This window comes from Bacillus rossius, chromosome 1, assembly GCF_032445375.1.
Source record: "Bacillus rossius redtenbacheri isolate Brsri chromosome 1, Brsri_v3, whole genome shotgun sequence".
NCBI lineage: Eukaryota > Metazoa > Arthropoda > Insecta > Phasmatodea > Bacillidae > Bacillus > Bacillus rossius.
The window spans coordinates 375,446,022-375,471,624 of NC_086330.1; the positions used below are offsets into that span (position 1 = coordinate 375,446,022).

Sequence of the window (25,603 nt, forward strand, 5' to 3'; positions counted from 1 at the left end):
GGTCCATCTTGGCACACACATTTTTTTATGCGAGGCGTCCTTGGAGACGGTCGCTGCCTGCTGGAGTGTATGACCGGTCATTGGTCTTAGGCGAATTCTTAGAACTGAGAGGGGAGAGGGGTGGAGTAAGGGGGGGGGGGGGAGAAAACGCAACAACGCTGGGAACAAGCATCCATGACGTGCTTCCAGGGGAGTGAACCTAATACGTATTCGTGACAGTAAAGGCTATGGTCAACTTGCCTCTGAGAAATGGTAACAGCTCGTCCAGAGCTGCTGTAGGCGGTTTTAGTCATGAAGTGAAGTAACGTTACAGGCCTGGGACGTGCCTGTAAGCGAGGGAAATTTTAAGCTGGCTGCCAGCAAAGTATTAAATCTGCAAAATATCAGATACATCTCTGGGAAGGGTGCTTCAGACTACTGGCACAAAGTTTAACTTAAGGGAGTACACCAGACTAACAAAGTGTAAATCGCCCTTTAGTAACCAAATTATAGAGCAAATAAAATTTCCAAAAATAATTTAAAATTATAATAAAAATTTTAAAAAAATCGTGTCGAAATGCCTAATTTCCGGCTCAACATGCAATAAAACTCTGAAAACAATCTACGGCAGCACATCGGGTCTCAAGGCACTTGACTGAACATCCAACTCTAAAGTTGGAATATGAGACACTGCGAGAATTGTTAAGTTCACGGCCCGTTACAGAAAATTCTTCACAACCAGGTCCATCAAAACAACGGATTGAAGATGGGAAGCCTTCTTTTCACAGACACGAGAGCCAAACCCCCGATCCTGCATCTTCGGTTTTTTTTTTGTTCATTGTAAATAAATATGGTGGTGTTGATAAAAGGAAAGACCATAAACCAAGCAACTGTATTTATTTGTACACCGCTATATTTTTCGTTTGCCGTGTGTCCGTGAATGTTTATTTTGGACAACTCATGATAACTAATGGTCAGGTTAGGTTAGCTACATTATAAATACTTTAAAACATTGTGGATGGTTGATTTGGTTAGGATAGCTACATTAAAGATACTGTGAAATCATGTAAAAGGTTTCCTAGCGGTTTCTTACATGAAAACAGAGCATTATACTAAGTCTGTTTTCTAATGGCGCTGTTGTAGTAAAAACACTCCAAAACTTATAAATATACCTACTGGCATCCTATATAGCTTATGATTCCCCCCCCCCCCCCCCCCCGAATTCCCGAGTGAAATTTGATTTTCCCTTCTGAAATTTTCCCGAGGCTAAATTTCCTTTCCCTCACACCCCTAGTTTGAAGTCAGCATTTAAAGACCTTCTTTTATCCTTTTTTCCCCCCCCCAGATCATACTGCAAGAAAACATTATGATACTTCAAGTAGTTTACCATTTTATCAAATGGTTAAATTAATTATAAATTATACATATAATTCAGTGATTTTGTAAAATGCGTTATGTAGATTTGCTACATTTAAAATACTCTAAAATCATTAATAACTACCAATTTAAAATGTAGCTAACAACCTCACCAACAAAAAGATTTATGAAGAAGCATTTGATGTCCGTTAAAAAAAAATTATAACAAATAAAAAATCTTAACTTTTACCTTTGAGATCTGGATATAGGACAAAATAAAAATTTCTAAACATGTAGTAATGAAAATATATAATATATACCTTGATACAAAAAAACCTTACTAACAAAAATGTCACATCTCAAAGACAGTTCATGACCTGGTGGAGTAAGGCGCGCGTCAAGGACAACCTCTGACGTCGTCGACCAAGTACGGGCTGTCCAGAGCCCCGAGGCCGGCCGCTACTCCGCCCTCGTCGGCACAGCTGTGTTTGGTGCGCAGCATGTGGCCCACCTGCTGGTTCACGACTATGTCTGCACCGTCACTGAAACACACACAACATGTTCTTGTACTGTTCACTAATGTTAGTGATGTGCTGGTCTCAATTCTCGGGAATATGACCAGCACAACAGATTTAATGGCGTCGGGTCACAATACCACGACAAACTCTATTTTTACTGTCGGAAAATCTTTCCAAGCCAAATGCATTTATACATTGAGTATAGACTAGACTTAAAGCAATGCAAAAGAGGAAAAAAATTACATACAATCTTAGCCCATACCATGCATAGTTAATATTTTCCATTTTTTTGAACATTATTTTAGTTTGGAACCTTGAGACATAGATTCGTATTCGAGAAAACAGGGATTTGATCTATCACATAAAATGCAAGAAAGCTAAAGCTACTTACCCGATAATGACCCCGAATATCCCCAGCTCCGAGACGAGATCCGTCAAGGGGGGCAGCCCTTCCAGTCCCGGGCGGACCACGTAGCCCTTCTGGCTCGGGGGGTTTATCCGCTCCATGAGTATCCAGGCCGTGCGCTCCTTGGAGTCCTTCATGGCCAGCAGGGCGTCTCGGATCTCCGAGCCGTACACGTTGTTGCCCCCGCCTTCTCGCTGCGGCTTCAGCACGTACTTCTCAGGGCTGTCCAGGGCCATGCGCATGGCCTTCTCACCAAACTCGTCCTGCAGACATCACCGGCACTACAGCTTCGTGTTTCCCTTTATGTGTTAGAGGATTTCATATTCAATAAAACTTTTTTCAGTAAAAAGAGTAGATTATTTGCAGTTGGAAAATATACAATGTTCCATTGTGTTTGCGTATTTGAAATGAAATAATATTAATACATCTAACAGGGGCGTATTGACACACAACAGTAAAATTAAATAATTCTAAATACCAGTATGAGTTATTTAAAGGTGAATGATTTAATTAGTAATATATACCAACAGTGGTAATGGCCTGGGATGTGTTAATTAAGAGTCACTGTTAAATAAACTTTATAGTTATACTTTATACTTACTCAGGTTGAAAGTAGTCACGGAAAAACATTGCTCAAGTAGCACTTTTAACCTGAAATATTGTTAGCTCAATTATTTCCTTTAGTAACTGTAGAAATATCAAACTTCCAAAAAAAATTTCAGTTAACAGAGAGAACTTACAGTAAAACCCTAATTAAAAAATCTTACTTAAAAATTTCTCACTTAAAAAAAAATTCCTTATTCACACTTTAAAAACTTAGCACCTAAAATTTTTTTTTTATAATAAGTTTTCCCAGTTAATTATCTAAATTATTAAGTACCAAGACAAAAATTTACTTAGCAAATTTTTACTGTATTATTAAATAAAATGAATATCATACTACATCCTACAAAACAGTGTGCAATAATTATAATAATTTTTGCTTAAAACAATGGACATTTAGTTTTCAGGAATGCCCAATTAGCTGAAATAGCAACTAAGTCAATGTGGGCTGTGGTAACCTTGGATAACAAATACAGTCAAACCTCTCTGAAACGACCCCCCACGGTTCCCAGGAATAGGGACGTAACAGAGAAGGGGGGGGGGGGGGGGTCGTAATAGATGTTTTCCGAAATTTTCAGTTGGTTTTACCCCCCCCCCCCACCCACCCCCCCACACACAAACCGCTACTCGCTAAGAAACCAGCTGTACAATGGCAGGATGCTGTCACTCATAATGCTAGACGGCTTTGCTTTAAACCCACTTCAACCTTCATGACAAGTCCGTCGCCCTACAGGCTACCTCTAAAGAAAATATGTCAAAAGACAGTTTATTTTTACTGGTTAGTGTACGTTTTCTGCTTGCTGTAGTTAAATACACTAGAACCCCGGATTTAATAAGGCAGTGATTTTACGAATACATTCTCAGGAACCGTCAAAAAAATTGGACATTTTGACCAAAATGTGAAAATCAGAAAAATTAAAAAAAAAAAAAAAAAAAAGAAATATCATTAAAATCTGTTAATTTTAACACACAGCGTATTTTTTTGTCGTCTTTAATACTTCCAATAATGTATGTAAGAATAACAAAAAAATAATGCGACATTTCCTTTAAAAATATGGCAGCTGTAGGTTCTGCAACGCGAGTGGGCACACACGAAGCTCGCCCAGCTGGCTGGTGGCAGCGGCTTCATGACGCATAAGTAGGGATGGTGATTGTTCGTTTTCGCGAAATAGATGCGAAAATATGCTAAATTATATTTTTTCTGCTATAAAATGCGAAATTTAGACTATTCCGAGATAAATGCGAAATCAAGGTAAAAAACGTAGATTCGTCTTCACTCTACACAATTTATTTACTGATTGTATTTCGTTCCAGTTCAGTATCAAAAGAAACCATCATTTTATGGCGTATTCAGCACAAGTATCTTATCGTCACGTCATTCAAAACAACTATTGTTACTAAATATGGAATGAAGAATGGCCATCCGTAGAGTCAAGATTTTGTGGTGTTATTTTAAGACAAATTTCGGTGTAAAGAAATAAAGATTTCGGTGTTATATGGTTTTATTTTTTTGCTCAAAATACCCACGGCAAAATTTTCTTGCTTTTCTGTACGACATGCAAATTTATTAAAACAAATATTAATAAACACTAAAACCTCATGATCTAATTACAATTAAGTTCATTTGCAAATTCATCGATTATTAAGTTCATTTGCAAATTCATAAATTCAAACTTTTAAATAACTACTAAAAATTTCACGACTTAATTACAATCACATACACTACAAAATTACACAATTAAGGACTTCCAAAGTTACTATTAAGACGGTTTTATTGAAATGCTATCATAGTTAAATTTTCTGCATTTTCTGGAGTGAGACGTTGTCTTCTGTAACTAACTACCAGTGAGTACCTGGAAAATGAACGTTTTGCATCAACATTTGATGTTGGGAATCAGATTGCCCTTAAACTGGCTTGAGCAAATTCACTGTAGTCCCCTTTAAGGGAGCAAAGTACCTTTGCAACATCAATTTGGCTTGTTTCTGTCAATGAAAGTTAATCCTCAATTATTTTTTTGAAAGCAACATAGCCATGTATGAATGTATCAATGGGAAGATGGGAAACAGAAGGCAAGTTATGCAGAGACTTCTGTAGGTTTGCATCTTCTATGCTAACCCTACTCACATTTCTTGGGTTGAACCGCAAATTAATGGCATTAAAGACTCTTAGACAAGGATGTCGTTTAACAGATGAGTTTTGCCTCAAACGCTTATGTTTCTCACTCGCGACATGTTTCACAAGCGTATCGCGTCTCTCGTAGTCTAGCCTGCAGTTACAGAATTTGCACATTAAAATTTTATCACTGATATAAAATCCTTCACTGGAAAATTCTTTCGATCGGTCACTGGCAGAACCTTAGTTTTAGGCATTATCAAAAATTTTTTAATCACATAGGAAGAATTTAACCTCTCAATACGCAAAAACTTGCCGTGCTGGAAAGATCAAAACAATGGAGAATAGATGCGAATACAAACGCATACCGAATACCAACATAGGTACGTGAAAATTAATACCGACATAAACATGTACTATTTATTATTTACAATCGTTACGTTAAGCAGGGTTAATTTTATTTTCGTAGCCTACGTACATTATTTTAAATAAACAGTAAAAGCAATGCGCTTTAGTGTGTAATATTTTAATGATTAAAAACGTAATCTTAGAAAAACATATTTTGGAAGTTTGTTATTTTTGTATTTACAGAAAGTGAACGGCGGCCATTGTATCATAGTTATCAACATCTTAAATTATTATGGTACACAAGATTACCGTTTAAAGAAAATATTACGTTAATTCCGAGAATTCATTTTAAAATCTATAATGAATCACCGTCGCATATAATATACATATATGGCTGCTAGTTACTGTAAGAAATATTTGATTGTGCTGAAGGTAGTGAATTGTCCTTACAGAATGGAAAAAAAAAACGTAAATAATCAGGATAGATGAACTTTCGTGACATATCGCGGATTTCGCACAATTTCGTTTTATTTCGTGTTTTCAAGCGGTTTTCGGTGTTATTTCGTTTTATCGCGCATTACCATATAATTGTGCCTCTAGCCATCCGTGCCTCGCGATTGTAAACAAAGCAAAGAACAACTAGCTGGAAGAGTGTCCGTCATCTTGCAGAGTACAAGTTTTTAGGCCACCATATTGCGACATCTCTGCTTCGCCGCGCTAACAAGTGTAAGTCCCTTTTTCTGGCTGTGTTTCACGTGAAAGCCACATTCTTGTGTAGTCTGTGGAAGGTGGTGTGTTTACAAATACGTGCATATACTTGTGAATGTGTTGTATACTGTTATTTCTCGTGGTAAAAATGGGACGAAACGTAATTTCCATTCGCGATCGCATAAATGAATACAAAAGTGAACAGTTCTACGAAAGTGATACAAATATTTTAATGTGCAATTTATGTAATCGCCGTCTGGAATGGAAAAAAAAAGATGTACTTGAAAAACACATCAAATCTGAGGGACATCAGGCTGGATAAAAAAAAAGAAAAATAAAGATTTACAGAGAAATCGGATGAAGAAAAAAAGTCGGTATAACGGCAAGCAACAGTTTCTGGCATGATCAAAAACCAAAAAAAGGCGAAAATTGAAAAAAACGAGTTTCAATAACATTATTTTTTATTTGAGCACTCTACATCAACTATGGCCATGAACATGGCTAAAAAATATTTATTGCAATTTTAAGTATTCAATTTATTGCACTCATAAGTGCTAAAAAGTTGTTTGGAAACCTGCCAAGATAGACTATCTTTGTAGTTGTGCTAGATCTTTATTTCTGTGGTTGTTAATAATTAATATGCGTATTATTTAATGCTTTTTAAAAATATACTTTTCTTCAGTAATTTAAAATCAGAGAATTGGCTAAATCTTGTTTTTAAAAATGCTACAAAATGCTAAATTTCAAATTCAAAATGCTAAATGTTATTATTTTAAATGCTATAAATCACCATCTCTACGCATAAGCTCACCCTTTCCTCCCCTCGTTAACATTCTTCAAGGCTAGCTCATCCCTCCCACACACACAAACCATCTAGTGTCCTCCCTTATAACACCCCAACTTCGCTCCCCTTTGAAAAAACTTCAGTGAGAAAATGCTCTTTTCACCCTCCCTTCTCACGTAAAATTGGGCTATTATGAATGGGGTACTAAAGCGGCGAGGGAGGGGTCAAAATATGTCACTTTTCACACCAAGTTCGCGTTCAGTCATCTCTGGCAAGGAATTTACAAGCTTTCAAACTTAAATAAAAATGTATTTTAATAGCAAGGGTCCTATGAAAAGTAATATACCGAATAAAGTCAAGCTGTTGTCACCAAACAAAGCATAAAACGGCCCAATGCGTGGAATCTTCGTTATTGCTCGCGCGAGAGGCGAGACGTGGAATGTTAGGAGAAAGATAAATACGGGGGAGACAGACGGCAGCCAGTGTGTTTCCTGCGTGGGGAATAAGTGGCGTAGTTTTTTTTTTATGCTGGGTGAAGCGACCTTTTTCTGTCAACCCACGGGAAAATATAATTGCTTGAGCTGTCAAAATAAACATCGCCGCAGCAGTTAAAACAAGTCGAGGCGGGCGTGCATCCAGTCGGTCGCTGTGTCTATCTACTCGAAAAACATAACATCTCAATTCATAGCAAGATTCCTTATAACCTACACGTATTGCCTGATGTTTTCAGCCTGATCCATACAAGTTCTTTAGCCACGTTTTGAATGAAAACAACTGGCGGACCAGTGTTGTGCCCTGTTTTGCGGACACATAAAGCTTTTATCAATTTGCTGACAGTTTTAATATATTTTTACTCTCTTTAAAATGAAGCAGATAACGTGATTGTTAACAAGTACAAGCAGCATCCGAGATCGGCCGCAGCGCATGGTACGGCATTGTATTAATAGTAATTAATATTTAATGGTATTTATTTATTAAGTCATAATACACTAAATCGGAAATAAAAAACCCGCATAAGTCATCAACAATAGTTCACAAATTCAAGCCAGAAAATATACCAAATCGGACTTCAAAAACTAAGCAAACATTGTCAACCGATAGTAATCAAAATCAAGAGAAATCCAGCAGGTAGCTTTGCCTTAACTGCGTATCACACTAGACACTTGCAAAAAGTTAAACGTAAACACGTTGCCACAAAAACCTTTATCTGCACCCTGCCGGCAAAGGGACGTGGAATGGGGGTTGTCAAGCGCTGACAGCGGTCGACAGGAAGTGGTATCTATTTTTAGATATGCGCTGCCTACGGCAGTACAGCACTCGGCAAGAGAAACGCAGTAACACGCTACTCACCACAAGAAACTTATTTTCTGTCAGATTTTCTTCGGATTTTCGGCAATTTTTCACGGTTCCTCGAAATCGGGTTGTAATAGAGAGGTGGTCGCAATAAATGGGGTTGCAAAAAAAAAAGGTTTTACTGTATAATTTTTCAGGGTGGTGTTTTTCCAGCTTTTTCCAGTGTAGATTCAGTCCAGTACTCCGAGTGATAACAGTTGTAGCAGCACGGAGACACTCACGAAGTCGAGGGAGTAGAGGCCGGTGAAGATCTCGCGCACGGCGTCGACCTTGGCGGGCTCCGCCAGGAAGCGCTCCACGACGAGCGGCCGGGCCAGCGCCTGCTGCACCTTCTTGGTGCCCGCCAGGTGGTGCTGGATGGAGGGGGACTTGACGGCCCGCGACCGCTCCAGCAGCAGCCGGGCGTCCCAGGCCGCCTGGCCGGGGTAGTGGTCGGGCGAGTAGCCCGCGCGGAAGTACACCACCGCCACCGCGTCCCCCCTCCTGCATTCCACATACACTTTCAAATGAGACCCTGGCAGGAGCTTGAAAGTTTGAAAGTTTAATAATTACTAGTTGAAAAAAAAAAAAAAATAACAAAATTATATTTGCTCAAATGATGAATGCTCCCACGTTCGTGCAACTTCGGATTTCTCTCAAAAATTGAAATTAAAAAAATCGAAGGGTTAGGTTAGGTTAGTCACAACATGCTTGTTTTCATTAGAAACTTCTGATTTAGCGGCTGAAGTGGCGTTAATACCAAAACGCAAAACTTCGGATATCTTCGGAAATTCTTGCAGGGAACCGAAACTACGTAAGTTGTAGGCTTCCCGCTCATTCCATGTAAGCACTCATGTCCACCAAGAGAATTTGCAGACCCCTGATAAACACCCTTTCCCCATTATTTGTCAAAACCAACCATATTCTTACTAAAAAAAAATAGCCATTTGAAGGATGACACAAAAGTAGATCCATTCATCTGGTTTGAGGAATAGGTATGTTTTAGATTTATAAGTTTGATTATTTTGTTTTGTATCTTTATGATCTTATCACTATCAGATGTATTTATATTATTCCAAATTACTAAACAGTGTTCTAATTTAGATCTGATGCTAAAGAAATTGAAAGAATGGAATCTGTATTTAATGAGGGTTCAGGTTCTGCAGAAAATAGAGATTAAATAATCTACATGCTGATAATGTAATTTATGTTTCAAAATTATGCCAAAAATTTTTATATTGGAAGTTTTGGAATTTAGTGTTATCCAATTTATAATCACATACAACTGGATGAAATATCCTGGTAAAATATATTATCATTGTTGAGAGTAACAAGATTAAGTTTGCACCAATCATAATTTCATTTATGACAGTTTGGATTAATAAACAATTGTTTGGAGTGATAATTGTTCTATCAATTTTGACCAGCAAACATTATTCAAAACTCCTGTAACTAATTTCAGAGATCCTCACTGTCATATAAAAAAAAATTAAATGCATATTAGTAAATATAAAAATTTATTTATTGCACCTCATTTGTATAGCAGATTCCAATGCTTGATTTAAAAAAAAAAAACTTCAAAATGTTTTACAAAAGAACAGTCATTACTACAAATGAAAATATTGCATTAATAAAGAAAAATTGTTGCGAATTATTTCAAATTTTTAAACACTACATGCAATCATGAGACACAACAAAGTTGTAGGGTACGTGCACCCTACTGAGACATGAGATAGTCTGATTGGCATTAATGCCAACTGGAAGCCTGGTGTTTTAGTTTCTGCTAATCCAGAAGCACTTTGGTGTGACTGAATGTTATTAGTGCTGGTTGGTAAATTTATTGGTGAATCTGCAGTGTTTCATAAACATATAAAACCAAAAAGTGGCAGAAAATGTTGTAATAACAGGTAAAAATTTTTTTTTCCAGTTCTCAGCCAAGCCTTTTTAGTTATAGGTAGGGTTCAGAACCAGGAAATCCCGGTCCAGAAAGTACCAGAAATTTCCCAATACTTTTGTCATAGTAAAAGAACCGGGAGTTTAAAATCCCGATACTTTTGACATAGTAAAAGAACCGGGAGTTTAAAATTTATTCCTAGTTCTTTTGGTAGTTTCACCAAACCGGCGGCGGGCGGAGTACTCTAGTCGCCAGTCGGTGTCCCGACCGCCATGCGCTAGTGCCTGTGCTTCTTGAGCCAATGTTCTTCAAATAACCATTTTTTTTTCTTTCGAGTTTGTTATGAAACAAATAAACGTTACTTTAAGTTAATAATAATAATTCTGCGATTTTGCATGTGTTAAAACAATTATTTGCTTAAACGTTCTTTTTTCTCTCAAAGTTAAAGATTGAGAGTAAGGCTGAAAATAAAGCGATTTGTTCACGTTAGTAGATACTATTTGCAATAAAAAATTGTTTGTAACACAAATGTTTATCTTTTTACTTTTTTTTTTCACTAAAAACTTGTTTAATTGTTCAAAATTAACTATTACTACTTTATCACAGACTATTGCACCATTGATAAAAAAAATAACTACCTAGTACCGAAAGTGCCAGGAATTCTTAGTACCGTTGAAGACTAGTACGGAAAAGGGTACAGAAAAGACTAGTACCAGGTTCTGAAAATCGGTTCCGGTTTCGAATACCCTAGTTACAGGGCCTTGTAACCAACTAAAAAACTTCGCTGAGTAAAAAAAATAAACATCACCCACACAGAGGTCCATCTGTAATTGTGGAATGTTACACTGCACTCACACTCGGAGCTCTTTCTTGGGTCCCAGCTGACCCCAGGCCGCTATCTGCGTCAGCGTTCTCCTCACGACCCGTATCTCGGGGTGGCGCTCCCTCAGGTGGAACTCGTGGAACCTCTGGTCGCAGATGTTGTACGACACATCTTCCACCACCATCATCACCACGGCACTGCAACACGCATCGCTCCCGCTGACCTGCCGGCTCTGTGGTGTTTCACGACTCGGCGTTGTGACGTGTTCGCCTCCAAAATCACCCTGGGCGCCCTTCTGCCAACCAACAAATATTACAAATGGGACTTCATAACAAACAACAAAAAATTTTGACCGTTGAGCTTCAAAAAAAAATAGCATAATTTATACTATTTTTTTCATTATAATCCCAAATTATTTGTTATATATGAAAAGCATGTATGTACTAGATCGCAGAAAACAAATCACAATTTATTAATAAATCCTCTTGGTTTCACACAAGTTACACTTTCTCCATTTTTTTTTGTGAATGAGTCCTAATTGATGTGTCTATTAGTAACATATAAATTTTAAATATATATATATATAACATTTGAAATTTTAACTTAAATATCAAATAATAAATGAATACAGAATTTTTTTTAATACTCCCAAACCATAACTCTACATGCATATAAGTGACAACTTAAATTCTATACAAATAAAACTGATTTTTCTTGCATCTTTGAAGATCTCATTCCTTGAGTTTTTTCCCCCATTAATTAGTGTAGGCAATCTTTTAATTAGTTTTCTTGTACACGGTGAGATGGGATTGAGTATTTCAAAATTCACGCATCTTTATGGTGAGCACCTAAGGGCCAATATGTAAATGCTTTAATACATAAATAAGGGCACTTTTTTTATTGTGTTAGCTAACAACAGACGGGGACAGTTTGGAATCAATAGTACCATAGGTAAGAACCATCTGTGTACTTCCTATATAACCATTTATTTACTCTGCAGTCACCATTATTGTTAATATCTCACGTATGATAAACTGTGCATACTCACTTGGGATCACCGTACATCTTCCATGCAGTCGCAAGTCCGTCTGTCAGGCCCTCAAGAGCAGAATTTTTGGGGAGCTAAAAAGAATACATGCGGTAAATATTTATCCTGCACATACACTTACTGAAAATCACATTTTTAAAAATATCACAATGTTATGATAACTTTACTGCTGGTGCTTCAAACCTGTTCTGATAATTTTATATGGTCATCTCTCATCCACTGAAGTTTGCTTCTAATCTTAAGTTTAATAGTTATTCATTTAAATGAAACACTTTTTGATATGCAATTAATAATAAAAATACATAAAAAAATTTACATTCAAATTTTACTTTCATAAAAAATTTAAATAGCATGAGCATGAGGTACACCAATCCCTCACGTAGTACGACTAATGCATTCCTAAAAATGTTCGTGTTATCCAAAATCACGTATTCTGAAGCACTGGTCTCCATAAATAGCAAGGCTAATTTACTTAATGTGTTCCAAAATGTGTAGGGAAATATTCTTTACGTAATATAAATGTGTACACTGTACAATAACACTCAATGATAAATATGTCACACCATTTGACTTTATAAGCCTACCATCAAATACTTTGTATGACAAATTTCAACACCGCGTAACGGGAGATAGTTATCATCAGTCGGCTGGTTGACTTGCCCGCCCGGGCGTGACCTTCAACTCACGTCGTGTACCTTTCCGCAAACTTTTCAAACCATCCTTTACTGGCAGTGAAACCGATATTATTGTTCAGATATTTACATTTTCATTTTTCAAAAATTAAAGCTTATTTGTGTATCACTGCTTTGTTCACACCAATCCTGTCATGCCCATGATTTTTTTTTTCATTGCACCATTCATTTAACAACCTTTTCCATGTGAATCATCTGTTCACTTCTGTACCGGTATCTTATGTCAAATATATTTCCACTAGTACAACCAACAACATCAGACTTATATAAAAGTTTGATAGAGTCCTTATTTCGTATGATTGTGCAAGTTGACTTGCTCAAAACTAAAGTGCGACCAACACAAGTGTGGCCTTCGTGACCTTTTGCATGCCGTAACACCTCTAGTTTTGTCTCAAATACTTGAACACAGTTTGTGTGTGCGAGTTCCCTGCCACTTGCCAGACTGAAGTTCATCACGGCTTCTGTGGCCTGGCGGCATATGTGCCGACGTAAAAACATTTCGTCCTTTACACTCAGTAGCCACAACTGAACTTGCTATGGCTGATGTTTGTACAACAGCAATGTCGGACCTGCGCGCGCATCTCTTCCCCCCTCTAACGGCTAACTGTATGCTACGGTACATCTGTTTGTTGATTACTGAATTGAAACAGACTTTGTGGCGTCATGCCCGACATTTTTTTTTTTTTGTGGTGATTTCGTGCTAACGGGAATTTACAGGCCTGCTGTTCAAGTCTGGGGCAGTAAAATTAACATTGCGCTAGAGGAATTAGTGCAAATTGAAGATGTGCTAAGTGAGGGATTGGAGTACTATTTCTTATTGCTTGTCATATTACAGAATTTCACTCCACATTTCCTTCTCTGCATTCCTACAACCTACCCTATAATTCTTTTCTCTCCTCATACCCAACCTTCATTTGTCATCATAAATAACAATATTTCATTTTTAAAATTAATTATGTTGTCTAAATTTTTGAACTGTGCCCAGCTCCTGTCCTGCCAACTTACTACAAAGATGTATTACTACTACCTGTGACTCCAGTGCTCATCCCAAACAATCATTTTGAACCACAGATGAAGACTACTACACTGTACTTGAGTAGGCTCAAGTGAGAATGTTTCCAAAAATTATGTTTTACTCTCAGGTATGCTAAGCAGTTAGTAAAATAATAGCTGGGATACAAGCAGTTTAAAACCTCTGAATCCTCCAACAAGTTCACAATCAGAAAAGTGAAGTGTCAGAGACACAAAAATTACAGCTAATGTAGAATAATTTTTTCTGATGATCGCAGCATTAATACTGAAAGTTTTCACGACAATTTGAATAAGCCACTGAGGTTAATTTTCTGTCCGGCTAATATTAAATAAAAATTAACTATGATGTCACCATACAACATAAACATTTACAAATGATAACAACATTTAAAGAACATATTTCAACCTCAAGTATAAAATACAATTTTTCAAAAATGAAACTATGTATGTTAAATTATATAAACAAATAACTTAAACAAAAAATACTTACATTTTTTATTTTATCACCATGGCCAAGTTCTTGTAACACATATCTGGAAATAAATGGAATTACTATAAACATCAAAAATTTTTCAACATATTCCTTAAAGCATGTTACATTGAAAAGAAATTTTAATTCTCTATCATGATCTACACCATTTAAATATATGATCATGCTTAATACAACTCAAAAATATATGTGTGTGGGTGTCTGTTTGTGACAATGAAAACCGGATGTTGTAATAAACTGTAAGAAATTAAAAAAAGTGTAAGTGTTGAGTCCATTGTCGAGGTGATATCAGTGACATCTGCACCAAGTCCTGCCCCACACAGAGCCAACGGAGATGATAAGAAGGACCAAGTATCCGTAGCTGAAAATACCAAATTTCAGAATAACAATGGAAATACAGTATAAATGTTTCCATTTAAGACAACTGAACATGTTAGAAGACTATCACAATGAACTAACAATTCTATGACCCTGCATACATTAATAACTGATTATGAAAACTGATAAACCATGTTACTTCATATTTTTTTTTTTTTAATTAAATGCTATAATGACATGCTATGATTGTAAGGAACAGTAAGTATTATGAATGATGAAAATAAAAAAAACATTTTGAGCTTGTATAAAGATATCTTGAGCTGTTACAATTTGTCTTAAATAGCTTAGTAAAAATCCTTTCTAACATAAGAAATATGTTAAAATAAAAGCCATACATGTTACCCTAATGTACATCCAATTTTTATTACCTATAATTTACACTTTAAAGTTTAAAATATTAAAATGCACAACCCTACAATGTTACAATAAGTATAAGAATAATTTTTAATCTCACAGTTTTTTTTTTAACAAAAATACAAACCCCTAATAACTACTACTCATCAAGAAATACATTTTTCTACAGCAAAAACAACATCCAACCACAAACAAAACAACTACAGCTATCTACGGCTATCGTTACATTTCAGAGTTAATACTCTTGCAAAATACTGTAGTTACTACAATTAAAAACTCAATCTGAACTTACTCATAATTACAGGGCCAAGACAACACTCAACAAAGTGTATGAAATTTATTTATAACATTTATTTGTTTTTCTTTAGACATGTCATGAAATTCAAATGCAGTAAACCAAAAGGTCAGAAATTCAATAATCATAAAGTTTAGTTTCAAGATAAAATGTCTTTGTACAGTAAAATCACTCCAGAATAACAGCAGCAATTCTAGTATGTGTACAATAACTTAGCGAGTATGCCAAAAGTAAGAACAATCAAAGGAACAAACTGGATATAAAGGTCAACATAATTATAATTAGTCATCATTGCACGCACGTGCGCACACACACACAAACACACCCTAACACTCCGAGTACAGGATAAATTGTAAGGAAGAACCTTATCCCTAGAATTTTACAAACATGTCTTTCCCTTATAAATAGAAAGCCACAATTAATTTATAACAAACAGAAACTGTTGTGCGTTATTATCAGTGTACAGACTAAAATATTACAAAAAAGTATTAAAAATCTGTATTGAAACGAGGAAGGTGGCTTGCATGCAACTGTGTACGGAAACGAATGGACTAAAGAGGTGCAGGAAACCAGTATAAACTATTTTTTGCCGCTATCCGAATCGTACCTATTTAAGGGAAACACAACAGCCGTGGTAATGCCAGCAAAACTGGATGCTATGGTGTTTATCTCAACTTGTTTTATGGCACACTCGGTGTGCTGACAATCCGCGAGGTAGTCGGAACGCAAGAGCCCCAGGCTCAGGCTCTGCTGGAACAAAGACCAACTCTCAGGCTCCCGGGACGAGACCAGCCACCCAAACACCAGACGCCACAATCATCGACCACAAAACTGCTTTGTTTTGTTTCGCCACGTGTTGGCGAAACATTGACTCTTTCCTTCACAACTAACACAACTGCAGCCAATTTCTTAGAACTCTCAAGACATCTATAATTAGTTTTTTTTTATCTTTGTGAAAAGAACAAAGTACCTGATTTATTTTACCATAGTTAAACTTTATTAGCAGCATCAAAATTGCAGCCATTTAAGTGAACTAAATCATACCTTTAAATATATAATAACTTAATGTACAAGAAAAACATCTTAATGTAAGATGATTTGAATTTTTCACAATTTTGCATTAAGATGTGTTATTTCTGTTTATTTGGCTTTATGGGCTTGTAAACATCTTTTATTTGTGTCAATAAGGCACAATTTATAACACAGTATGGAGTAGTACCAAGGCCAAACAAAAAATCTAATTACTAATTAGATAAATAAACTAATGCTTGATTATAAGCCAATGGAAAAACCTACAAGCCCAAAATGTCATTCTCAATACCTATATGTAATTCAAGTACCTAAATTCAGAATGATCCAAGTTCATGCAACAGTACCACATTCAGAATCCACCAGTATCACGGGGAGGGGGGGGGGGGGGGGGGAACTAAGGCCTTTTTTATGAGATTTGATCTCTTCCAGGACTTGACTTGGAGAAATCTTACAGTGTACAAAATTCTTGAAATAGCACATCTTTGAATTTAAGAGAAAATATTCCTTTGAGCCAGTTTTAATATTTCAAATAGTTACATTTATGTATGTATGTATGTATGAAATAATGCTACACACTTACGTCACATTTAAAGCACTGATTGCCTGCTAGATTTTAAGCAATGATATTTTTACCACATACTGGCAGGTACAAAACAATATGTCCAACCTTAAGGAAAGATAGATATAACCCAGTTTGAATAGTGTTATCAAATAAAAATTAAGTTTGTGATCACAAAACAAAAGCAATACTACAGATCAGATAGCTCACACCACCCCCTACCCACCACCACCAACTACACCACAATGTTACTGTTCACACAGGAATATGTGCATAAATGACAAAGCGGATATATTACAATACAGAACAGCGATTACACTCAAAGTAAATCCTTTTTCAGTTGCTCAAGTTTGAACAGATTATTTCTATGTACATAAATGAACCCATGTGGAAAACAGTTTTTCATTAACTCCCATAAATGACATACCAACAGAAGTTACAAACATTTCTCCTGGGAACATAAATTAATTTTAAAAAATACAGGGAACCCCCGCCTTAAACTCAGTTCCAGAGCACTACCCCGCTGTGGCCACACAAGTAAGCGCACCTGTGTGAACATACTTCCTGAAGGTTGATGGTGTAAAGGAACCCTCTATGACTACAATGGCACGTTGTGCCCTTGACTCCTCCTACGACATCAAGCACTGGTCGAATGAAGCTAGCACCCAGGGACGAACTCAAATTAAGGTCACAGTTACATACACAATCTTCCACAATTTTGAGATTAAATAAGGGACTGCCACAGCATAGTTCCACTGATTGTCCACACCACCCAGCCAATCAGAAGGATGGTGGCCCTGATTGGCCAATAGTTCCAGCCAACCACAATAGCTTGTTCCTGATTGTCCACACCACCCAGCCAATCAGAAGGATGGTGGCCCTGATTGGCCAATATTTCCAGCCAACCACAATAGCTTGTTCCTGATTGGCCACACCACCCAGCCTATCAGAAGGATGATGGCCCTGATTGGCCAACAGCTCCAGCCAACCACACAAGCTTGTTCCTGATTGGCCACACCACCCAGCTTATCAGAAGGATGATGGCCCTAATTGGCCAATAGTTCCAGCCAACCACAATAGCTTGTTCCTGATTGGCCACACCACCCAGCCTATCAGAAGGATGATGGCCCTGATTGGCCTATAGTTCCAGCCAACCAGAATAGCTTGTTCCTGATTGGCCACACCACCCAGCCAATCACAAGGATGATAGCCCTGATTGGCCAATAGTTCCAGCCAACCACACAAGCTTGTTCCTGATTGGCCACACCACCCAGCCAATTAGAAGGATGATAGCCCTGATTGGCCAATAGTTCCAGCCAACCACACAAGCTTGTTCCTGATTGGCCACACCACCCAGCCAATTAGAAGGATGATAGCCCTGATTGGCCAATAGTTCCAGCCAACCACACAAGCTTGTTCCTGATTGGCCACACCACCCAGCCAATCAGAAGAATAATGGCCCTGATTGGCCAACAGCTCCAGCCAACCACACATGCATGTTTCTGATTGGCCACACCACCCAGCCAATCGGAAGAATAATGGCCCTGATTGGCCAACAGCTCCAGCCAACCACACAAGCTTGTTCCTGATTGGCCACACCACCCAGCCAATCAGAAGGATGGTGGCCCTGATTGGCCAATAGTTCCAGCCAACCACACAAGTTTTTGCCTGATTGGCCATACCACCCAGTCAATCAGAAGAATAATGGCCCTGATTGGCCAACAGCTCCAGCCAACCACACAAGCTTGTTCCTGATTGGCCACACCACCCAGCCAACTAGAAGGATGGAGGCCCTGATTGGCCAACAGCTCCAGCCTCTCAAGAAGCTTGCCCTACCTAGGAAAGTACTTACATACAAGCAGGCTACCTATGTACCTCAGTGGGCAACTGAAGGTGCTGACAGCAACGTTGACCGAAACGTTGGATGCTATTTCTTCCACTTGACACGGAAAAACCCACAAAACCAAGCCAATTCAGACAATGGCCAGCAAAGACTCATTCTGTTCAGCAAAAATTTTTTTTTCTTTGTTGACTCTATATAAAACTCTAATTTAATACATAGTATTAGTAATATCCTCTTTTATGTGATGTAAATAACTGCTACACACTTCTACATCATCAAGCAGCAAAACAAAACTACAGAAGAAAAAAAACAATAAAAACAGTATAAGCACACGGATTATCATGATTACAAACAACATACCATATGTTAGGAGCCTAATGCAGGGTACAGAAACTAATATAAAACACAGAGAAGACTAGTGATGACATGCAACAAGTATTTTGCAAACAACTACTTCTCAAAAACAAAGTACAAGCAAAAAATAAACTACTGTTAAAATAGATTGATAAGTTTTATGCACATACGTTATCTTAGTCTACACGTCTAATGTCAGACTGTTACCTCCGTTCAAAATATATATATCCGTATTTTTTAAATATATTCTCAGCTAGATTGACATATATGGGCTGGACAGCACTATTCACTTACATGAATTCAATTACTATTCAACCAACAATTTTAATTAATCAAGTACAGGAACAGTTAAAAACTAGTTAATCAATGGCCACTTAATAGTCCTGCCAAGCAGAGAATCACAATATAGTTAGTTATAGTTTTTTTGACTCCCATTAAACATTAAAAAAATACTCTTCCACCTGTAATTCATCTTTTACACTGACCTTTTTTTTATTAGTTTGTTCACAATTACTGAGTTTTGAACATATGTAAGCACATATTATGTAATTATATACTTTCTAATTTGAATTTTTTATAGCCTACTCAATATTTCTTTGCATGATTTGAAAAATAACAATGCTGTGACTATCACAAGTATCCTGTTACAAGAACAAATAGCTGCCTGCCCGCACATAATTACTTATGCTGAGGTCAAAATTATTTTGCAAACCATAAGTCAAAAGGACCTAAGATATATACTGCCACAAATTTTTTTTGTCTACAGCAAAAGTACATCACCCAAAACCAACTACCGTCTCGCTGGCCGAGCCGACACACTCGGAGCGAGAGTGAACAGGCGCTCCAAGTGAGTGAGCTGCGGCCAGCCGCGGGCGAGCGAGCCTGACCTCTGCACGGCCGAGGAGGAGGGCCCGAGCCAGCCGAAGCCCGAGGCAATTGTGTTAATCTCCACCTGCTTCCAGCAGCAGTAAGGCTCGCACATCGACGGGACACCGTTCCTCGTGCAGATGGTTTCCAGCATTATGTCCGACCTGAACAGGCCTAGCCGTATTGGCTGCGTGCACAACACACAGCGCGCTGTAGCGTTCCGCACACGCCCACGGGTTCCCCTCACACCATAAACCCCCTAAGAAATTACACAAATATTTCAATAATCTAAGGCATATAAGCAAAAAATATTTTTTTTATCAGGTGCAAAACCATTGAAGCTTATTCAAGCAGAAAAACTTCTTAAAAGGGTTTCACTGTACCTACCGTAGAGTGAATATAGACAAGAGCGAGTTAGGCTTCAATACATAGGGTCAGATTACACATCACTGCGTAAAAAAAAAAAAAACTGGTGAATTCTGAGCTCAAGTATGAGATATTAAGGTATTTCCAAGGTCCGTACATTCCTTTTTTTTTAATAATTGTTTTTGTTTTATATATTTTTACAGCAGTTTTAATAAACAGGTTGAGTTGTATTGCTGTGCTTATTTTAACTGACAAAATTGTTAGTTTACCACAATTTTTTTTCTTCTCTTTCTAACGTTGATTGCCAGGGTCGTCGACAGAAACCAAGGCCCGGGATGCCAATCATTTTGTCGGGCCTCTCCCTGTTATTTAATGTACAACTTTTCTAACACCCACAAAAAAAACTGTAAGCTTTACTGTTGCCATAACTGTGAACACTATCTGTGCATATTGCATTAATTTTTAAGTTTCCTATGAATTCTATTAACAGTGGACTTGTTTTTTTCCCATCTCATTAGGGTGAACCCTAGCATTACAAAAAATCTCAAAACTCAACTAAAACCTCTTTGCAGCGCTTCCCCCCCGCCTCACGGCAGCCCTGCTGATTGGTCAAGCAAATGTGTCAGGTGTTTGTATGCACGGGTAACATTGGCCAAAAATGTTTGAAACTACACAGCCTCACCTGCGTTCTACCTCTACATTCACTCCACGGTATCCACAGTCTAGGTCCTCTGTACTGTGCCCTTAGTAGTCAGGCTAAATCCATCCACGTAACTTGAACCCTAACTGGCAGGCAAAAACTAAAACTGACAGAAAATAAATTATCTAGATCAGAGGAGAAGGTTGAACATCGGCAGTACGTCTCGGAACTGAAGCCGCAGTAGTAACTTGTGCTCATTTATTCTAACCCAGACTCCATTTCTAAATTACTATGAAAACCTACAAACATATACATGTCTCATGTTAAGAATATTCAGTAAAATATTTTTCCAATACATTTCCTGGAGTGATTTGAGCTTCAAAAGACAATCTTGTGGATGTAGTACAGGGGAACAAAAGTAGGGCCAAAAAGAAGTATATATGTAACACTCTTTCACTAATACATACTTTCTCAAATGCTTGATATACGGTATAGGCAAGGCTTGAATCCTGGAAATATTTGTAATAAATGATATCACAAGTTTTAGTTAAGTTGTGACATGCAGCTGTAATGATACTAACAAATCTTTGAAACAAACAGAAAAATGGTGGGCTTGAAACTCTTATAAATAATAATAAAAAAAATAAAAAAATCACGCAAATAGCAAATTGCCAAATTATACACACATCAAAGATCTTGGTGCAATGTTTTCTTAGAGTTTTGCTGGACCTTTCAAAATAATTTCTACAAACATACAAAACCAATTTGCTTTGTATATTCTGGATCTACGCAGTGTTCGTAAAATTCCTGGAGACTTGTAAATGAGCTCAGTAACATATATACTTAACTAGTTACAAGTAATAATTACTGATATTGAAACATAAGAAATCACAATTGCAAATATATTACTATTATCCATAATTAAATACTTTCCAAAAACATTGACAGGGCATCTAAAATTATTATATAGTGAACCAATATCAGGACTTCTTCAGAACCTTTTGACAAAAATTTCCTTACAGTTTTTGAAGTGAAAATTCTTCGGCCAAATTTTAATGCAACGTTTTCGTGAAACATTCTTGTGAAACTTTTCTGACGCGAAAAGGGCAGAGAATAAGTACTTGGTCAAAGAGATATACAGAGACACTATGCTAAGTAAGTTTTTGGGCTCGTTTTCATTCAACTATTTGTGCGATGATTCATCCCCCGCCCAAAACAAAATAGAACCGAAAGATATAAATGAACGAAAGAATAGGACAAGTGTATGCACATGTGCTTGTTTCAGAATATAGATATAGGTATTCTATCCAGTCAGCTATGGATGCCTTGAATGTTATATTTGCTACCAGTGCGCTCACGTTCCTCCTTGTTCAACCAGCAGTGTAGAGAGCGCTGTTGAGACAGTCCCTGCATTTCCCGCATAGATAGCGCTACCTGTTATGAATTTCATATTTCGTTCAAAAGATTTGGCATGTTCCAAATGGCAGAACTGTTTGGAGAAACAGAAACATGCACAGTTTTTTTCTTTATGGTGTGAGTATTCCAACAGCGAGTAACAATTCTTGTTAATATTTATAATTACTGATTGATCAAGTATTATTTATATCCTAAGCAAATTATTTTGAAGTAAATTTCGTTTATTCATGTTTATTAATTTATTTTTATTTTAATCACATTTCAAATAAACACAAAAAAAAGTTAGGATTATTAAATACTTGAAAAAGTACTTAAGGCTAAGATCCTGAGTTTCTCGCGAGCGGGCAAAGACACGCATAGTTATCTTTGTCCTCAACAGAGCGCACTAGCAGTACGGTTGAACGATGTAGCGACGCGCGGAAAAAAGAAGGGGGGTGGGAAAGAGGACGCTGTTCTCAGAATTCTTATCGCCCAGCGGGGTGTCATGTTTACGACTGGTTCGGGGAGAGGGGGGTGGGGGAAGGGTGTACTCTTCCTCGGCGAGCATTAGATTTCCAATCCCTTTGCCTCTCTGTCCCTTTCCCACACACCCATCCAAGACTACTCGATCCTCAACAAAGCGCAAGAGAATAAATATTACTATTTTTGGTACATTTCAGTTAGAAACCCGTACGCAACCGAGTGCAACCCAAGGTAATTATAATAAATATTAATTTGGTGCACTACACATATACGATATACAAATGGTATGTTTTACTGCGGTGATTATGTGGCCAAAACTATCAGATTTGGTCTCTTTTGCAAGAACGCTCGTTCACAGCTAACCACTACATTCAAATAAGTTGGCCAGTAATGTAGATTTCCTGCCCCCGTAAAAGAAATAATAATAATTTTTAACTGTGTACTACAAAGGTTTTGCGCTCCTACAAATTTTATTTCTTTACACATTTTGTCACAGGTGTGTGCGTATGTGTATTACACAAACAGTTGAAAGTTGACCATCTAATAGCATGACGTTATGTTGCAAAGCGGTATTATTTGCTATATTTGATATCTCATTAGGACTGTATTTTTCTGTGCAACTATATATACAGGCGAACTTTTTATACTATCCGAGAATTTTTTGTAGCTGAATATATGTCTTCAAAATATTGCAGGTAACTGCATTAATTTTAGTGTTTTAAATGTATGATATTTTTAAGTATGTATACATGAGGCTAGAGCTAGAAAAATGTTTGGTTTGCGTTTTTAGCTGACCTGCAGCTTGTTGCTTTTGATTACACTTCCTTTTTTATATGTGATGTTTAAAAATGATGTTATTAGTAAATGTCCTGGCATTCGTACTTCTTGTAAAAAACATAATCATATTTTCGAAAAATAAGCTATCATTTAGTAATTTATTATTGCAATATAAATACTTGTTTATGCCAGTCGCGTCTGGCGAAATGAGGAGCTCCTTCATGCTATCCCTACTGGTGACGTCAAGCATCACTGGTAGTTCGTCTTTTATGTATGAACTGGAAGTCAAAGAGGCTCGAAATAAACATCAGTTGTAACTAATAATAATAATTTAATTCTGAAAGGGCCACATACTCGAAGAATCGCCTTCTCTACGCAATGAAACGTGTTGGAAGTAAAATATCTAAGGAGTAGGCTACACGTCATAGGTTGTATAAGAATATTTCAGAGGGAGCTAACCAAAGGATATTTTATCAAGCATACAGATAAAGTGATATTTTAAGAGTAGTAATTCCTCCCCCCCCCCCCCCAACACCACCCACAAACTGACGGATTTATTGACACATTCGTACATAAAAAACACTGCTCCAGAATCTGCACCTGAATCGTCTTAGTGGGGAAAAGGTGTACATAAATTACGATCACTGACTGAGGTTATACAGAAGGTAATCAACCAGAGTAAGTGATTAGGAGCAAGGAATACTAATGCAATAAATATGCCATTGATATAATTTAATGATAATTTTTACTCGCGTTTTAGAAGTTGATATTGCTTAATAGCAAATTAACATTTTTAAATATTGTAACAATGAAAAATTGCGAACCAATAAATATTTTTTGCTGAGTGTATAATTTGATTATGTCTTAAGACAAATGGAAACTATATATTATGAGTACAAAATATTTGTAAGTAATATAAAAAATTTATAATAAAATACTTACATTGATACAAAATACAAATATTTTTCTTAGATATACAAGTATAACTACAATTCATTTTCGGCCAACGAACATATAGTTATGCCTTGGGCCCTGATAATAAATAATACCTACATAATTACATTTTCACTTTTCACCAAAAGTACATGAGGTACAAAAGTCAACAAATCTTAAAACACAATAAAAATATACCCGGTATACATTATATTTTAATACAAACACCAATACAATACTAATTTTAAATGAACATTTTTTGGAGGTATGCATAATTATATTAAAATTTAATCATAAAGTAATGCAGTTACATGTTTACAACCTTGCGTACTTCACTTGCATTTGACGAATCCGGATATGTTCAATGTTTAGCCAGCCGAAAAGGATGTTTAGATTTTATTTTTAAACGCATGTGAAATTAGTCCATCGCTTTCACGTGAATTTACGGCATCTTACATTATTATTGGACTTTTGTTTTGTAGTAACGATCGGTAGGCTAAATATGTACATGTGTTTGTTGAAACTTCGTTTTAAACATCCATAAATTAATTTTGTCAATTTATTTATTGATACCAGTAAAATACAAAATAAATGATATTTATTTTACGACCTCTTAAATTATTTAAATGATATATAAAATATGACCAAAAAATTTTCAAATGAAGACTTATTTTCAACTGGAAGTACGCGAGAATTACACAGATTCATTTACTTGCGTATTGCATAGCATACTTCACGTCCATTTCTGACAGCCTTGCGAAGTCACTTCCAAAGTATCTACATGTATATTCTTCAGGCGAATTCGGACACGGCATTATAATCTTCCGTTATATCTAGAAGACGTGTTCTTACATTTGCTTGGAGTTTTAAATTATTGTTTTGAAATAATAAAGGCGATTTTAAAGTTTAACTCCATTACAGAAACACGCAATATATTTGGTGGTTCTCTGCAAGTGTATTTTGTGTTTTATTCTACTTCGATAATAAAGTCAATTTGAATTTATTGCCTTTTTTTCCAGATTTATATATATATATATATATATATATATATATATATATATATATATATATATATATATGTCAAACTTTTTCGGAAGTCGTACCATGGTAACGACTGAAATATGAAGTCTTACTTCTAAATCTACTTATCTAGAGAACAAATTGTATTACATTATTTTCATAAAATTAACACCTTTATACG

At 36.7% G+C, this 25,603-nt stretch overlaps 1 protein-coding gene across 5 annotated transcripts in view; it reads right to left on the reverse strand.

Annotated features, from left to right (window-relative positions):
* Positions 1 to 1,627: 1,627 nt before the first annotated feature.
* LOC134528535 (glutathione synthetase-like) overlaps positions 1,628 to 25,603 on the reverse strand; it is a 46,271-nt gene continuing 22,295 nt past the window's right edge. For 2 of the 5 annotated variants that reach the window (XM_063362244.1, XM_063362245.1), the window contains exons 5-11: positions 19,829 to 19,995; positions 14,127 to 14,169; positions 11,913 to 11,986; positions 10,897 to 11,061; positions 8,390 to 8,651; positions 2,245 to 2,522; positions 1,628 to 1,877 (exon numbers count right to left, since the gene is read on the reverse strand). In XM_063362244.1, the coding sequence (XP_063218314.1) occupies positions 1,733 to 1,877; positions 2,245 to 2,522; positions 8,390 to 8,651; positions 10,897 to 11,061; positions 11,913 to 11,986; positions 14,127 to 14,169; positions 19,829 to 19,995 (1,134 nt within the window). In that variant the 3' untranslated portion in view covers positions 1,628 to 1,732. Of the gene's footprint in view, positions 1,878 to 2,244; positions 2,523 to 8,389; positions 8,652 to 10,896; positions 11,062 to 11,912; positions 11,987 to 14,126; positions 14,170 to 15,760; positions 15,901 to 19,828; positions 19,996 to 25,603 lie in introns of all 5 variants that reach the window. The other 3 variants (XM_063362247.1, XM_063362246.1, XM_063362248.1) reach the window with 2 other exon arrangements.